The following is a 19,305-nucleotide window of genomic DNA, read 5'->3' as shown; positions in this document are numbered from 1 at the left end:
ACAAGTTTTTCTTTAGTTTTAAGGTATTGCTGAAGTCTATATTTTGATTTTTACAAGCTTTTATTCAACTCGCAATGTTTGTTTGTTTTGGCCAAATTTTACAGGGCGAATTTCACACACTACTGGTGTAGTATAGTTAAAGTGAGAAAAGTTTTTCCATGTCAAAGTCTTATGGCATTGGCATAGGATTGATTTTGACTTGGCCTGAGTAAAAACTTTTTTCACTACATCTATCTACATACCTATACAGTCAAGTCACTCAAACATAAACAGCAGTTAGCAAAAAAACTTGCAATAAAAATTATTATTTACCTCCTAAGACAAGATGTAAATCCGCCTTTGTACAAGTATCATAAAGTTTGTCAGTTGTATTTTGTTAATTTTCTTTTGTACAATAAAGAGTTTACATACATACATACATAAATCTTAAAATCATTGTGAGTGCCTAACACTAACCGAAAACACTTGCGTAAATTTAAGTAGAATTTATTTAGTAGAATCTCACAACTTAGTAAATAAGCAAAAAGGGTCTATTTTGTTTCACATTTTGGCATTTTGGCCGTTGCACCTTGTAATACAGCTGAAACGTTGGATTATTCGCAGTAGCTCCTTTCCTATCATACACAATAATCCTCCTTATTTTGGACTGCCAAAGGAACTACTGCGAATGATCCGAAACGATGAAGTCATCAAAAGTAGATTGTACAACAAGAGCAAAAAACGAGCCATTTTACCCAAGACGTTTATATAGCCTAGCTACCTGAGCCGGTACGGCGAGGGTGGATAGACACGTCGAGGGGAAAATGGGTTTAATGCTCGAGTTTTACACTGCTTTTCACTTAGATTATATATAGATTATATTGAAATAGCAACAGTGGAAACAATAATTCACTTTCTGTGTACCTTTTATTTTTTATGCATTATTATAATATTTTTTATTTTATTGATTTCTTATGATTGATTTTTAGTTTTATATAAATTAAAAAATATTTAAAAAATACGTAGAAACTTTTTTGTTTGTGGCTGTGGTCTTAAGTTGGTCTTAGACGAAGATTTTATTTTATGCACTAGAGCATAAAAAGTCATTTATGTCGCCTAGATACAGCATAAACACAAGCTTTACGAGCATGAGAAGTGAAAAACATGTTTTATAGCCAATAAAGGCGATAATATCCTGTTATAGTGTAAATAATACATACTTGTTGAAGGTATTGTGCAGGTTATGGGCCGGCTGTGAAAGGTCTATGTTGATGGGTTTCGAAGGCAAGTTTTCCGAAGACAGCCTCTCCGATCCTTCAGACAGTAATGTCATGTCTATATCTTCCAGCTGAAATTGACAATACAATAGAGTAAATAACCCTCTTAGGCAGTCGGGTAAAATTTAACTTTACTTTCTGTATCCGCATGAATACCCTTAGATATTTGAAATCGGCTTTTTAGGGTTTTATAGGCACAGCCTCATGGCAGAAGGACAATAATGGACATGTAGCGGAACTTTAGTAACAGAATTCCATTTCCCTAACCCTCAGTGGCGTGGAGTGAATATTTTCAATAGGCAAACCGGACAATGGCAAAAAGCGAGACTTAGATATGTCTTAGAAATCTAAACCCTCAGTGGCGTGGAGTGAATATTTTCAATAGGCAAACCGGACAATGGCAAAAAGCGAGACTTAGATATGTCTTAGAAATCTACTCCTCGGTGTTAGTATACCGCAAACTTTGCCATACCTGTCATTACTAACATCATATAAAAAATTCGGTGAACCCGGTGGGAATAGAGTTGTTACGACGCCACGCCACTGCTAACCCTAAATCCTAAATTAATTGTAAATTACTTTGACACACAAATTGCATTTAAAATAAGTTAAATATACTTTAGTAATTGTTTAAGTAATAGCTACTCGGTAATTATTCAAATTAGATTACTTTACAAATCATGGGGTGATCCCAAGATTCGTAATCTAGTAATACAAAATCAACCTAAAGAATACACCGTTCAGCTTCAATTCACCGACTCCAACAGAATATGAATATTCTTAAAGCAACAAAAAACCTTGTAATACTGAACTAGAACATAGTTCCGCGTATTGCACACATAATATAACAATTTCATAGCACGACCCGAGAGATAAAAGTAAACAAACTTATGTGCTTGCTTACACAACCTTTCTGTATTCATCAAACTAAATTTACACCTATGTAAACAAATGACAGCGTCATCGAAAGACGTGCATAAAAATCACTAAATTGAGTGTTAAGTATATTCATTTAACGCGTGTGTTACATATTCATGAGTAATAGTGATAATTACAACTGTTTAGATATGAAACCATTTAGTTTATCGTTTCTTATTAGCGTATTACGCCTACTTAGCGGATATTAGATTCTCAAGATATTGAGATTGATATCAGAATATGGTTTCTTTAAAGTTAGTGTATTGAAAATTAATGAATGTCTGGGTAGTTAGATGGCAGTTGGAAGGAAAAAAGTATAGTGAAAAAGGCATAATTCTTATTAATGGTACGAAGTGAGGCACGTTCATTCAGAACCTAAATTTTTAAGATATTATTGTCTTATGCTCAGGACAAGTGATAGTCAAACAAGAAGAGACAAACATTAGAAAACAAGTTTGACCCATCTACCAATTTCTTGTCACATTAAAGTGTTAATTTTAGAACCCATTAAGAATACACAAACACGCATAAGTCACGTTTCTTCGTTTACGGTATGCAGCGCAGGCCAGATAGTCTCAAATTCCATTCCACTCAAAAGGCGACCTTTCCCGGCTGGCGGCTAGAGCGACCGCTCTCCTCTTACTCTACCCCAGAGCCAGTGCTGGCTGTCGGTCAGATACTGGTGTGGCCAATCCTTTAAGTGGACGATAAAAAAATATAATACCGTCTCACCTGTGGATCCTCCTCACTGACCAAACTCCGTCTCTTCGTGTACTCTTTGATCACATTACTGTTTTCCGTATCAGTCTCAACATTGAACGTTTTCAGCCTCAGTATCGGGCTTAGCGGTCCCAGAGGAGCCGAGTACTTGTTATACGTCAAGTACTTATTGGGCTGGCTTGGGAGGGAAGGTGGGCTGGATTCCACGATGCTCTGGATGCTGGGCCGTTGGGCCCGCTTCTTAGGTCTCACGTAGGTTCGCGAGTCGAATTTGTGCTTGTCTGGCACGGCGAGGATCTCATCTGGAACAAAAATAAATGAGTTTAGTGATGTTTGTAACGGACTACATGTGGAGAAATAATTACGAATTCCTAGTGTCAGTTCCAGTGTAATCTCCTGGTATGGCGGTGAGCTGCTGTGTCGCCAATGCTTAATATTTTGCGAGATGATGGACGACGGGCAGTGAAGTGTTTCGCCATAACGGAAAGTTAGTTTTTGTATTTTATTTTTTCATGAAACGAGCAAACTGATCGCCTGAAGGTAAGTGATTACCGTCGCCCATGGACACCTGCAATACCAGAAGAGTCTCAAGTGCGTTGCCGGCCTTTTAGGGAGGAGTAAGCTCTTTTCTTGAAGGCTTGAAGGTCATATCGCAGTACATTAGTCAATAAACTGTAAAGCCACGATTGGAACGGTTTTTAAAATCTGCTAGTCTAATCGAGACGGTTCTTAGATCATGTTCAGTCGTTTTTGAGATATTGCACTTCGAAATGACAATGTAAAGGGGTTTTTAAACTTTTCTAATTTAGTTATCTAATAAAGAAATCTGCTCGTACGGTCGGTTTCCTAACTTATGTACCCACTTTTTCAAACCAGACTCGTTGCATAGAAAACTGGATACTTATGTTAGTGCACCGACTGTACCTATAGTAGAGTATACTGTGAATCGAAAAGACGAGTAAAGCAGATCGTTATTTGTGTCATTTAGTATTTAGTAGTTTAGTGGTTACTCGTAAGGCCAAAAAGGTGCTAAGTTGCGAACCAATAATACGCCAGTGATATCACAAGTGGCTTGTGACGACAACTGCCTATGTATAGATTGGTTATTTTCAGTCAACAAGCAAACGGTACGACGCTAGAACATCAACTCGGTATTATATCACCGGGTACTAAACGAGGTAAACCTGTACTTCGACAAATTGCTACTTTTAAAGTGTGTGACTAGAATTGCAGTTGCAGTTCATGAAGTAATCCAAGGTTAAACTGTAGCAGAGGTGTCATGTTAATTGCTCTATTGCGTATAACTTTCCACGAGGACGTTTTGAGTAAGAACCAGTCCACCACCTTTGTCTTAATTCATACAAACTGCAGTACCCGCCTTCTCATTTAGTATTTTGGTCTATAAAAACGATAGCTCGAAAAAACGATGTCATTGTCGTATGTGCCCTAATTGCACTGATAACTTATCTTTCGCACGTTATCAATATAATAATTCGCAATTTTAAAACGTAGATACAGTCGAACAAATTGAATCATGACCCAGGGTTGGAACCTCTTAATAATCAATTTCACTACGATTTTCTTGACAAAATTATGAGATGTCAACATGACATAAGTAGCGCAAAGATTCCCCCCTTGGTCATATTTCATAATTAAATTCGTTCCACCCTATAATTATAGTTCATAGCACCATTTTCATTAGAGACAGAAATTTGTTCAAAAGTCAAATTCAAAAGAATCAAAAAGTAGAGGTCAACAAAATTTGCATCATCCGAATTCGTCCGTATCCCCACGGGCCAACCTCATGGAGCTTGCCGCAAGCCAGGTTCTAAGTAGGAGAGCGAGCCCGCGCAGGCTTGGTTAGGCCCTAAGGCTGCTGCTCTTGCTGCAGTTTCGGGCCCCAGACTTGTGGGGAGCCACCCGGTGGCTTTCCTTCCGACCCTGCCTCGATTAAACTAATTCTGTATTTAAGAACTAACTAACTACAATTAATGTCAGATATCAATACATGTCAAATTATAAAATTAAAATTAAATCAAACTACATTCAAATAAAAAATATAACTTATGTATTATTACTAACAAACTATGGATCCTGGTCTGCAATAAAGCATTTTTAATTTAATTTAATTAAATCAATTAATAAAATTAAAGTAAACTAACTAAATCTGTGTCAGGATTAATCAGGGCCGGTTTTAGAGGTCTGGCAGACTTGTGGCATCGAAGGAATGGAGGTCACTAAGAGGAAAGAAAAAGACTGTTTGAAAAAGAAACGGAAAAGTAGCCGACCGTTTGAAATTTGAGATATTTTTAAGCCTGTATTGTGGGGCCCTTCCTTGTGGAGGTACCGGGGCTGTAATGCCGAATGCCCTCCCTTAAATTCATTCAAGCGAAGCTACGGGGCTACGGGTAAAGGCTAAAGTTCAAATAAAAGTAGATTACAATACATATCAGTAAACAACATTAATTTATTTTAACAAAGTTTAAATGCATTTACGCCATGTCCCAACGAATTCAAACGCTGATCAAAACAAAAAAGGAACATAACATGGGTTAACAAACCCATTAAAGTTTGAGAAAGACTCCAAACCACAATAACCGCCACCCTCCAATTTGCACCTTAACGCATTGTGGCATGAGCTTTTTTCAATCAAAACCACTGAACTGTAAATTAATTTTATTGGCATGCATTGCCAATAGAATAAGGTGTTGTCATCTTGGCAGTGAAATTAGATAGTCTAATTAATATTCACTGGGTATACTTCACCAGGGTATAAGTGGCAGATGTCAAACTGTTTTGACAGACTTGACAGTTGGACGCGGGTTGCATTTGTTACACAGCGTTGTTTAGCTATTATTTCGCAGAATATCTTATTGACAGGTCTCTGTTTATACAGTATGGAAAGTTATGTATGATCCTCATTCCCAGCTTACACGTGCAAGTAGTACTACATTGCTGCGCTCGATTGAGCATTTCGAACTCGTTTCCTTTACGACCTCGCGATGTATCACAACTTGCCCGATTTTTCTTGCAAGTGTAACCTAGGCCTTATGCTTGTATATGCCAACTTGAAGAGGGCTGTTTTACGGGTTAGCAAACGCACAAATTAGAACAGTGATAAATTCTGGAAGGAAATACTCACGATACTTTTCTATTCCTTTTATTTTTAGATTGTATATTAACACATTTAATTCTATTAAAGAATGAATAAAGAAAAGAAAAAAATTCAATACCTAAATAAATAAAAAAAAGTCTACAACTTCCTTACCATCTATGAACTTAAATGCGGCACGAATTAGGTCGTAACTTTCCGAAGTCCGAAGCGTTGCGGTCGGGCCGGAGGCGCTCGCCACGCTTTCATTGAGGTCGCGACATGTGGGCTGTTCTATAAGCTACTTATATTATAAGCGATTTCTATCGCTTCGCTACCAAACAGAACCTTTAGCGTCTAGAGCAGCCGTAATCAATCTTTTTTGTAGGGACCAGCATTTTTAGCAACAGTATTTAATAGTGCAGCGGGCCGCAGCATTGATTGTCAGTAACATTATAATTATAAATCAAAATGTTTGGAAATCAATGTTATATACAATAGCAGCTGTTGCCCGCAATTTCATCAGCCGAGAATTTGGTTATCGCTCTCCCAAGGGAACTATACATTTTCCGGGATAAAAACTATATTATGTCCTTGCCAGGGTCCCAAACTATTTCCATACCAAATTTCATCTGAATCGGTTAAAAGTAAATATAAACTTTGTCATTTATAATACTAGCAGTTGATGCCCAAAACTTAGTCTGCGAAGAATTCATTTATCGCGTCGCGTACCCTTGGGAATTATAAAATTATCCGTTTTGTAATATTGCGTTTCAAGTAACCATGCAAGATGAATGAACCATTTATGACTCTGGATGGTTCATTTCATTTACATCTAGTAAGATAGCAGCCAGCAGACTAGTAAAAAGATTTGAATAAGTAAACAGTATTGATTGATTGGCTGAACAGTTATAAAAAAGCAGAGACAGACTCTACAGACGTCTACAGAAGACGAACATAATGTAACAAAAGAAACACTATTACAGCATAATACCACGCATATATGCATTATTTATGAATAAGCCAAGAATTGCTCAGCGAACTATGGATAAGGCTATGCTCGGGGTTTCTCTACTGGGTCGAATCAACGTCAAAGTCAAAATATCTTTATTCAATTAATAAGGCGACAACAAGCACTTACCAATGTCAAAAAAAATCTACCACCGGTTCGGAAAAACCTCTGTTGAGAAGAATCCGGCAAGAAACTCAACGAGGTATATATATATTTTTTAAACAGATTTACAATATTATTAAAAGATATGTATACATCACAAGTATTTAACACAACTTTCGTTTATCGTTCGTTTTGCAGGTGGTAGGACCCTGTGCAAGGTCCGCCCGGATTGCTACTACCATCTTGCTCGCTAATCCTGCCGTGAAGCAGCAGTGCTTGTACTGTTGTGTTTCGGCGTGGAGAGTAAGACAGCCGGTGAAATTACTGGCACGCGAGGTATCCCATTTTAGGCCTCTTGGTTGGCAACGCGTCTGCAATACCCCTGGTGTTGCAGATGTTTATGGGCGGTGGTGATCTCTTACTATCAGGAGACCCATTTGCTCGTTTGCCATCCAGTCGAATAAAAAAAAAAGTGGCAATGAGCAGGCCCGAAAAGTTCTAGAATGGACACCGCGGATCTACAAGCGCAGAAAAGGACGTCCACCGAGTTGGACGGATAAACAGGTTAAAGCCGCAGGTTCACAGTGAATACAGCAAAAAAAAAATCCAACCAAAGCAACTGGAAGTCTATGGGGGAGGCTACGGCTGATATGACGGTGATAAGTACGCATATATGTATTAAGAGCATAAACACATACATACAAAACTGTGTAAGCTAGATCAACACACAGTCGGAAGTAACTTCCCGCACTTTCACCCTACTAACTATGACACAATCTGACGCCATCTTTGGGGCCGATAAAAAACGAAAAGCGATCAAAACTGATTCAATTGCTTGGCCAATTTATTATACACCTTATTACCGTTACATACGGTACTCGTGTGGCCTTTAGTGCTATAATGATGTTATAAAAGTGAAACGTAATGCTTCGAATGGTAATCGACGCGTAGGAGTGCCTTTAGGAGATGCAAATTCATTGTCTTAATAAACTAGCTACATAGGAGGCATGCATTACTTCCTGTATGCATTGTGGTAAGACAACCATCGGAAGTGTAAGGTGGTCTACTCGTACGTAAATAGGTTAGTTATACTTTACATAAAGATGGCACAAATAATTTTAATTTTTAATGGAGCAGGCTACACTTTGATTTGCAGGTCTAAGATAACTTACGTGTTTTTATGAAAAAAAAGACCAATAACTCAATAAATATTTTTTTTTTGTTCATTAAGAGTTAAAGAAATAACTATCGCGAAAAACTTATAGGTACTCGTACTGTTTATTACATAAGCTCTTTATTGGTTAGTTACTTGAAGCATAAGATAGACTAGACTTTTTAAGTGTTTCACTGAAATATGAATATATGTACGTCACTTACCGCACAGCGAAATTGTTGACAAGAATGTACCCATATCCGTTCGACGGTAAACAATATGTTTGGGCTTCAAAAGGCAATCACAAAAACATGCATTCATTACAAACAAAATTATAAAAGTGTTCAAATGCTTTTTCATTATTCTGAGTGTTTTAGAAATACCTTGAATTCTTAGACCTTGAGATTTGTAAAAGTATCGTGCGTATTTCGTATCGTAGAATTGTACAGGAAAAAAAATCGTGTAAAAAATCTAATATAAAATTTTCGTGTAAGTAACCAAACTCGTACGAAACGGCTTGACCAATTTTTTTTTTTTTTTTTGTATATTCGGTAAGTCTGAGAATAGGACGTAAACTTCTTTATATTTTTTAATATATTTTTCATTCATATAAAACTAAAAATCAATCAAAATAAATCACTAAAACTAAAAAAAATATAATTATAGTAATGCATGTAAAATAAAATTTACGTAGTGAGTGAACAATTGTTTTCACTGTTGCTATTTCATTTCCTCGCCATCAAAGTGAAAAGCAGAGTGTAAAACTCGAGTAATAATTCCATTTCCCCCTCGACGTATCTATCCACCCTCGCCGTACCGGCTCGGGTCTTCGTCAGGAATCCGTACCTACGTCGAAACGGAGCGACGGATTGGCGTGATTTTTGGCATAGAGATAGTTTATGGGACAGAGAGTGACATAGGCTACTTTTTATCCCGGAAAAATGCACATTTCCCGAGGGACAGCGCGCGATAACCGAATTCCACACGGGCGAAGCGAAGTATTAAAAACATTGGAATATTTTATTGACGAAAAAATAAAATAAAAAGACAAACATTTTCCCATACAAAATGTTCATGGGTTTCGTAACTGTCAAACATTTAATGTTCATCTCGTCGATACGGTAAACTCTCCCCTCAAATTAAAGAACGTATTTAAATAAATTGGACCCGCTAGATGGCGCTGTTATTGGTATGTTATCATAATTTTATTGTAGTGTTTTTTCGGGCAGACGTCTGCCGGGTCCGCTAGTTGTAAATAATTTCAATTATATGTAACAATTTTTATCGAATGACATATAATGTTGTTACGACAAGTTTCTGTGGTGGCCTAGGAATCAAATTGGTTGACTGTACATCGAAGTTAAATTCGCAAATAACAACTTATATCCAAAATTGCGATAAGGAATGATAAAAAATACCCAAAAATATTTAATGTACAACTAGAATGTTAATTATTTTTTTTCAAACATGACATGAAATATTGACGTTGTGTTACAAATAATAGGCCGAGAAGTATTGCGCTGCAGGCGCTGCGGCTCAGTTGCGTGCGCGCGGTCACTCTAGCGGCTTGCAAAGAGATTTCATACAACCTTGCTGGCCGGCAATGCGACCGTCTTTTGTTTCAACGCGCGCTCTGCGACACGCACGCGGCCCACGCCCAGCAATACCGCTCGCAGCCGCCCGCCGCTAGCAACCACACAACAGGGCGACCAGACTAGCGTCCCGCCAGCTTCATTTCTTGTTTTTTTTTTTATTTTATTTCATGTAATGTTTGAGAAAAGCACTATACAAGCCTCGACCGGAACCTGGGGTTGCCGGCCTCTACAGTAATATGTAATATTGTACTATAGAAGGTTCATATTAGAAAGACAAAGAAAATCAGCCTTCTTTTTCGAGTTCCGAACGACATTCATTAGCAAACTGGTTTAATTGCAGTGTAATTGTTGTTGTTGTGTTGTAGTTTAATTGGGATGTCCCAATTTTTGACAACATATAATAAATCGAAAACCATTTGGAGAAATAGGCTTCGTGAAGCGTTTTCAGAAATCAGATTCCAAAAATGTGATAAACTGATTTAAATAAACAAAATTTAAGTAATGACCCTCATTTGACCCCTGGAGTATCTCGTCACAAAGGCAGTTATAAAGCAGGTCTACACTCTTAAGCAAATTGACAGTTTGAAATGTTCCTGTCCTGCTTATAATAGCAAAGAGAGACAGTTGTCATTTATCGTAAAGTCCGAAATGTATACGAGTATTTCCAATGTATTTTTACAAATTAAATTATTAAATTACTATGTTACAAGTAAATACAAAATAATTTAAATATCAGATTTTTAAAAAGATATCTATTTACTATCACACCATTAAATAAACGAAGGAATAATCGAAGCTAAAAGAAGAGAAATAAAATAAAACTATTTGTCATGGTTCATTTAGTGCTTGAATTATTGTCAAATTGTAATGCCACAGATTATGTTATGTACGACCTGAATTTTTCCAGGCAATGGAATGTGGCTGTCTCACTGTGACGTCATCCAGCGTATTTCGTAAAAAAAATATAAAAATAAATACTTATCCAAATTCAAAATCAATGAAAATGGTATCTTAAAATATCCTATTCTTTCCAAAAATAAGATAAAAACTATACTTAGGTTATTTTTTTTGGTGCATCCCAATTGTGTGTTGTTGTGCGTTTATTCTCAAACTAACCGATCTGACTTAATTTTTTAGACACCTTGTATGCTTTGTGTAAAAATTGATCCAACCGGGCGGAATGCATCCAGTGCGAGTGTGACAACACCTACAATGACGTTTTGAAGCATTAAAAATATACCAAAGCTTAATATTTTCCTGTAATTACGTAACCGTACGTACCTACCTATAACTAAATTGTCAAGAGAGTCAAGACGCATGAAAAAGTTTGGTATCGGTTTATATCAATTGCAATTGGATAATGACTGGCTGGCATTGAAGCGATCATGAATGGCCAGCATTGAGGCAGGCTACAGTTGCGTACAGTCGAGTTCATAAACTTGTAAGCAAATATTTGATCAAAAATATCTGAACACGCTTCTACGCCGTTAACAATAGAGTCGTGTTCAGATATTTTTGATCAAATTTTTGCTAACAAGTTTATGAACCCGACTGTACAAAAGAGTATCGAAATTATCAGGATTATTTTTACGCTGTATTTTTGATGGCATTGAGGCGAAGACTTTATTTGTAAAGTCCCAGTGTTCGTTTTATCAATAATAATCATCATCAGCCGTTTAAATATGATGATAAGGGCTACATACTACGAAATTCGAAAATCGAAGTTCGTATCGTACCTTTCAGAGGGACGGTGAGAGTGAGAGCACTCTCGTATTAAATAACATAAGTGTCACCAGGGCCCAATTGCATAACAAATTACAAGGAAATAGTATTAGTGAATTTCAATACAAAATCGCTAATACTATTAGCTTGTAATTTGTTATACCAGGGTTTCTCAAACTTATGGCTCCACGTACCCCTGTTAAAGTTTCTAGACGACAGCGAACCCCTACCCCCGCCCCCAAGAAAGTAATAAAATTGACTGTTGGAGAAACTAAGGTTATTTTATATTTCAATCATCATCATATATAATGTACCTATATTATTTATTTCAATAAAAGGTTACAAATATAGGTAAGAATCCTTGCCAACGAAAATACAAACCGAAACAAACAACAACAAATAAGTAAAAAATTTGGAGTTGAAATAAAAAATACAAAAAGACTCCAAAAACCAATCTTAATCATCTTGCCAGTCTTGCAGCCACCATCACATAAACCTTGTTGCGAACCCCCTACCGTCGAATAGCGAACCCCTAGGGGTTCGCGTACCCCACTTTGAGAAACCCTGTGTTATACAATTGGGCCCAGGATGGATAAATACGAAGTTCGAATTTTGCACTTGGTATCGTAGTATAGGGAAAGTACAGTCCTACCACACGAAGCTATTACGCTTACATACAACTACAAGGCTTAAGACTTATAGTTCTTCTAAGATCATCGAGCATGCCTCTACTTTTGCTAAAGAATAGCCGCTTGGGTTTTGTGTTTCATCGACTATTTATTATCACTTATGTAGACGACTGTATAAAATGCGTGGAATCGGATCTTTGTTCGTAGCTTATGAGGCGCGTCGAATGTCGCGGATCAGCTGCTGAACACGGTCGTTTGCTTAGTCATTAATAAGTCACTTTAAATTAGCTTTTTGTTTATGCTTAATGGCTGATTGAATAAAGGATGGGTATAGGTTCTGTGTCACGAAAATCTGTGATGTTAGCGCGACACTGCTCCTATTTGTTTTTAATTCTTTTGTCGTGTTTGCAATAGAGAATATGCAGCATTCTTTTTATTTGTTCAATTATATCTTTATTGTTTGAAAAACCAAATTTTAAATGTTTTTTTAAATATCTTAAAAAACAACGAACATATAGACGTTTTATATTTTCAGTTAGACAGAGAGATCCGTCATGGACTATCTATGACGTCATGTGCTGCGACGACCATAGAAAGTCCATTTCATTTCTAGTCTAGAAAGAAATGGATTGCGAAATTCATTCGCTCATATCTTTCTAATTTTTCAATGGTTGCTGACGATTTTAATGCCATTAGTTCTTTCCAGTTTTGTAACACGTCAAATTATTAGGTCCTATATTTCCTCAGACGACGATGGAAACGCATATCTGCGTTTCGCATGTGGGCCGAATTCCGACAGTGGAACTGAACGGAGTAAACGTCACGAAAACGAATTATTTGCGTTGACTACCGTCAACTACCGTAAATGTTTTAAATTTCAGCTATCATTGTGTTGTCTGAACGTCATACCATTATCACCCTTATATCAATATCATCATCATCCACTTCTGCTGGGATAGGGAATTTCACAACCTTATACTCTACTACCAAAAGTCATGGCAAAAACTTTACTACATATCACCTTTTCTAATTAAGGCAAAAACTTAATTATTTATGAACAAAATCAAACTTATTATACAATCCCACCTGATATTAGTGGCATTATGCTCAGGGAGCTATTTCACCACCCGTTAATTTTATTTGACGGATAAAATGTGATGCTGTCTCGGCTCCCTCTATTTGAACAAAACAAACAAAGACGGCATCACACATCAGATAAATTTAATCAATGGATGGTGAAACAGGGGGTTAGTGTTCTATTTAGCGTCTTAAATGTCTCATCTTTTTTTTCTTTTGGTCTGTGATTGTGATGTTTTATGGAGTTAAGTACCAAAATGTATTTTCTTTCTATAATTTTAGCCTCTGTATTTTGTTCGATCCAATCAATGCATTGAACATGCTTGAAAAATAAACCAAAAATACTCACTTTTAAGCAAATTATCGAGCAGTGAATATAATTCAGATTCAGCTTTAAGGTAATCATCATCCTCGGTGAACGGCCAGTCGAAGGAGAGTTGCCAGTCAACAATGTCTAGGTTCTCACCAGCGTCTTCAGGAGCTGTGTACAACCTAAAACAAGTGAAGTACTAATTACTATTACTATCAATGACGGCATAGACAGAATGTCTGACATTTTGCAGGTGGTAGGACCTTGTGCAAGGTCCGCCCGGATTGCTACCACCATCTTGCTCGCTAATCCTGCCGTGAAGCAGCAGTGCTTGCGCTGTTGTGTTTCGGCGTGGAGAGTAAGACAGCCGGTGAAATTACTGGCACTTGAGGTATCCCATTAGGGCGTCCAGTCTCGGGAATAATTTTGAGTCTCGGGACTGAGACGAGACTTTATCTTCAGTCCCGGGAGTCTCGAAATTTCGAGACTTTCGAGACTTAACGACAAATCCTTTCGGGTGGTCCGAATCTGAAGTCATAATAACACTTTTCGATACATAAACATCAATATGAATATGTTTAAATAATAATTCAATGTGAATATAATAAATATGAATATGTTTCTGAAAAACTTTAGTAAACATTTTCAAAAACTTACTAAGAAAATTTAGCATGTGTCCAAAACCATGACATTTCTCTTTATGATCTCTAAGATCGCATAATCTTCTTCTATCCGTTTTTATGGTTTAGTTAGCGACTGCAATGCAATGAATCCGCTTGGGGTACATAAAATATGTAGATTACGAAATACAATTTCTTCCATGCATCGTCGTTAAGTACTATCATGTAGTGAACAACATAATCATCACAGTATATATAACCACAGTTCACCTAGCTAATTAAAGTATTTAACGTATAGTGGATTTTATGAGGTACTTATGAAAGTTCATTTGATTTTGCTTATCGTAGAGGCATTATAATACGTAAATTGTCTGTGTGGCCTGTAAAATTTTAATATCATAAGTTAAAGTTTATATTATAATGTCTTGATTCCGAAGTTTTCAAAATGTAGGCAGATACCCGGGCATAAAAATAAGACTAGGTACCTAAAACAAAAGTCTACTGAAAAAGGAAATGTTTTTTGAACCCACCATCCTGAATAACGCATTGTCTTTTGAAAAGACTTACTTGTCTCCGAATAATTGACTGTAAACAATCACAAGTCCGGTCTTGCTGGACTGAATATAATAAGTCTCGAAGTCTCGAAAATCACCGAGACTGGAACTTCAGAGTCTCGGGACCGAAAATGGTTCGAGACTCTCGGAAAACCGAGAGTCTCGATTCCCGGGATGGAAGCCCTATATCCCATCTTAGGCCTCTAAGTTGGCAACGCATCTGCAATAACCCTGGTGTTGCAGATGTTTATGGGCGATGGTGATCTCTTACCATCAGGAGACCCACTTGCTCTTTTGCCATCCAGTCGAATAAAATAAAAATAAAAATAAAGTTTCCTACATTTGAAACACAACCACAGAATCTTATCTCATTTTGGCATCAAAGTTATCTAGATGCAACAGGGTATTAAAATCAGTGAAATTGTTATCTATCAAAGATAACTAAGTAGTCAGAAATAAAAAGATTTATATACTTTTTTTTGTAATGGCATTCAGCTTCAGGTTGTAGGATACTTGGTGCAATATTTATGCCAATTTTAAAGTCTTTTTTTCTAAATTATGACAGACTTACCTTTTGTTTTCAGCTGATGCAAATGGGCATTTTCGTGTACAGATGTCCCTTTATTTATTTTTTTCACTTTTAGAAAAAATAATCAGAATCAAGAGCACAATCGATTTTGATAGTTTAAAAAATGACCCCAAAAAAAGGGCATTTTGTTACGTTTTTTTCATACACTTAGTATGGGCGTAACAAAACTGACTCATAATTTTTTTCCATAAATGGGGACATTTTTTTAAACTATCAGAATCGATTGTGCTCTTGATTCTGAATAGGAAAAGCCATATTTTTTCTAAAAGTCAAAAAAATAAATAAAGGGACATCTGTACACGAAAATGCCCATTTGAATCAGCTGAAAACAAAAGGTAAGCCTGTCATAATTTAGAAAAAAAGACTTAAAAATTGGCATAAATTTGCACCAAGCAAACCTGAAGCTGAATATGCCATTACAAAAAAAAGAATATAAATCTTTATTTCTGACTAAGTACTTTGATTAGATAACAATTTCACTGATTTTAATACCCTGTTGCATCTAGATAACTTTGATGCCAAAATGAGATAAGATTCTGTGGTTGTGAACGAAAATGCCCAAATATGAGTCAGATTTTACTATAAAATAAAAATTTATTAGTGACATTATCCTACTATTATTATAAATGCAATCCTACTAATATTATAAATGCGAAAGTTTGTGAGTGAGTATGTCTGTTACTTCTTCACACTGAAACGGCTGAACGGATTTGGATGAAAATTGGCAAAAAGTTCACTTATAAACTGGATTAAAACACAAAATACTTTTTATCTCAATATTTCTACAGGATAGAGATAAAATTTCCAAAAAACAACCGCTGGGCTTAGAGTCACGAAATTTGGTATGCAGGTAGCTGAACCTCTGAAATAACACATAGGCTACTTTTTTCCCGATATTCCCACGGGATAGGGATAAAATCTCGAAATTCCAAATGCTGGGTTAAGAGTCTTGATTTTGATTTTGGACAGTTGTTCTCAACACATCGGCAATGAAGACCACAATATAAATTTTGGGAATTCCCAGGGGAATTTTGTAAAATCCCCCGAGAATTTCAATTATAACTTCCAGATCCAATAGTTTATGTGTGCTAGTTATGTATAAATGTAGGTGTTATGAAATTAATAACTTGACTATTAATAAATAACTCTTTCTGCTTCAATGGGGAATGGATGAAAATTTTAGAAACACTTGAAACTTTTTTTATCAATAGGAATAACCTTTCTAATTAACAGAAAAAAATATCAGATTAATAATATATAGATTAATTAATTAATTTAAAAAAATGAAAGAGTTTTCTTTACTGCCAAATTATGACAGTCAGGTCTGTTACGGGTTGTTCCATAGTCCAGAATACAAAACATTAAAAAAGAATTCATGTGTCTTTGACTCGATCATTTTGACAGGTGACACTCTTTACCAGCTCGGATAATACCGACATGGAAATACCAACCCTGTTTTTCATCTACACACCCATAGAAGCTCATGTCAGTTTCTATGGGCGTTATGAAAAACAGGGTTGGTATTTCCATGTCAGTATCATTATTTTAAAGAATGTCACCTGTCAAAACAATCAAGTCAAAGACACAAATTCTTTTTTAATGTTTTTTATTCTGGACCATGGAACAACCTATAACGGACCGGACTGTCGTAATTTGGCCGTAAAGAAAACTTATTTTTTTTAAATTAATTGATGCTACTTAAAAATCTGATATTTTTTTCTATTAATTAGAAAGGTTATTCCTATTGATATAAAAAGTTTCAAGCGTTTCTAAATTTTTCAGATATTCCCCATTAAATTACTCGTGCAAGATACAACAAACAAAAATATTTATGGATCAATTTTAAATGATGATGTTAAATCTAATTTAAAGTTTTGTTTGAATATGCTTTGGTACTATGAAATCATGTTTACATGAAAACATTGCATGAAAAATATGCAACTATTACACTCAAGGTTAAACTTTCTGTTTACAAAACAAGGGTAATTACAGAATAGCTAATTTAGTAATTTAAACCATGTTTCCTTACCATTCTAAACGTTACCATTAGTGATCTTTGAAAAGAAAGGCAAATAGAGCATTGAGTGCTCGATGTTGAGGTATTAAACTAAAAATAACAACTACCCACTATTCTTATTGGAATGTTTACATAATTCTATGATGATAACATTTATAAATAAAAAACAAAGCTTTACATCATCCTGTGAATCATCGAGTACAACTAATACAGGTTTTTAAAGGAGTCTCACTGGTTATACTGGATATCGTAACGAGAACGACAAGCCAAATTCGTACCAGTAGGAAGTCAAAATGTCAAATGGGCAACGCATGCACGTCCCACAAAAACATATGGTGCGCACCACCACCGAACAGTTATCACACGGGAACAGTAAATATATGATCTTACCATGTCTGGTCATCGGAAAAATCCAAAGATTCCACGTCGATCAGATCACAATCGATCATATCTTTGTTTATATTTTGATCACCCTGATTCATAATACCAATAAAGTCGAGACATCAATTTGGCACTTAATGGAAAACCACATACAAATTTTATGAATGAAGTACATTTACTATATCGTATACTGTAAATATAATAAAGAAAAATATGTAATTAATAATAGGAACCAACACGAAATGTCCCAGACAAGTTTAGTTCGGAATTTGACATATCACCATAATGCCAAAAAAAAATATAGAAGCAACGGTAAAATGAAGTAAAATCCATAAGCAATTTTCTGTAACAAAAAAATATAGTGCAACCCAGTTAACAAAAAACTTTAAATGGTGATTCTACAACAAACATAATAAATAGATAGAAAAAAAAAATTGAAATAAATGCAAAAGTGTTTGTAGGACGGGAAAAACGTATTAAAACTTCGGAGCTACTACAAAATTCGAAAATCGCAATTCGCGTCGTTCCGTTCCTCTCGCTCTCGTATTAAATAGTATAAGTGTCAGAGGGACCGCACGGTACGAACTTCGAGTTTCGGGTTTCGTAGTAGCCCTGCAGATCTGACTTGGATCTGACATGCTATTTATCACGAGAGTGAGAGAGACGGCACGATATGAACTTTGATTTTCGAATTTCGGAGTAGGCCCTCTCCCTCTGCTGTAATTAAATTACATTACATTCCTGTCAAGTACGTCAACGGTGTCAGTTATATTTAAAATTCTTGAAATTTTTATTTCGACTAATTATATCTTCCATTGTAAATTTATGCGATCTACGGGATGAGTGAGCGAAGTTTTTCTTCGCTGTCACCATCCATGAGTGTAAGTAGCGTGGTTGAGGTTGAGGCATCTCAACATAACTTCGATGATGATGAGTTTCTAAGCCATACTTCTGGAGTATTCGAGAGTCAGCCGAAAATTTCTAGTGGACTAGTGAATCATGACAACGATGAGGATGAGGGGTTCACGACTGTTGCGCGCAAGAGACCTCGAACACCCAACAGCAAAATGTCTATGATGGATGTCGTAGAAGGCGTTGAGGTATATTTAACGGCCCAAGCAGCGTTACCGAAGCAACTAGCGTTAGCAAAACTGTTGAGAGCAGAGGCCATTGGCGGTATTCTTAAGATGAAATATAAAGGTTCTCTCAAAGTTTTGTTAGTCTTTGATTGCAAAGAGAATGCTCAAAAGCTGATTGATTGTAAAAAAATGGCTGAACTAGGATACAGTAGTGAATTTGTCATAGGAGAGAAGTGCTTTGGCATCCTCAAACAGATAGATTTAGATGTTGATGTCCAAGACATCCCATCTATTTTGACGGCAGATGTTGACATTATATCGGCGATACGTTTACGACGGTTGTCCGAAGATGGAAAATGGGTGGATTGCGAGACAATTCGTCTTTGTTTTAAAAGCTCTTCTCTGCCTTCATATGTTTACGGCTATGGATGCAGGTTCAAAGTTGAACCCTATACATTTCCAGTATCGCAGTGTTCGGGC

The 19,305-nt window shown here is 36.3% G+C and overlaps 1 protein-coding gene across 4 annotated transcripts in view; it reads right to left on the bottom strand.

The window, feature by feature from the left end:
- The window catches only part of LOC141435441 (uncharacterized), a 32,717-nt gene extending 14,681 nt beyond the window's left edge, over positions 1-18,036 (bottom strand). For all 4 annotated transcript variants that reach the window (XM_074098118.1, XM_074098120.1, XM_074098119.1 and 1 more), the window contains exons 1-4: positions 17,756-18,036; positions 13,625-13,767; positions 2,907-3,196; positions 1,200-1,327 (exon numbers count right to left, since the gene is read on the bottom strand). In XM_074098118.1, the coding sequence (XP_073954219.1) occupies positions 1,200-1,327; positions 2,907-3,196; positions 13,625-13,767; positions 17,756-17,847 (653 nt within the window). In that variant the 5' untranslated portion in view covers positions 17,848-18,036. The remainder of the gene's footprint in view (positions 1-1,199; positions 1,328-2,906; positions 3,197-13,624; positions 13,768-17,755) is intronic.
- Between the last annotated feature and the right edge of the window lie 1,269 nt (positions 18,037-19,305).

The sequence above is a fragment of the Choristoneura fumiferana genome, chromosome 15 (genome assembly GCF_025370935.1).
Source record: "Choristoneura fumiferana chromosome 15, NRCan_CFum_1, whole genome shotgun sequence".
Lineage (NCBI taxonomy): Eukaryota > Metazoa > Arthropoda > Insecta > Lepidoptera > Tortricidae > Choristoneura > Choristoneura fumiferana.
Note: the sequence above shows the minus strand (reverse complement) of the source record. Positions and strands in the feature narration are given on the sequence as shown.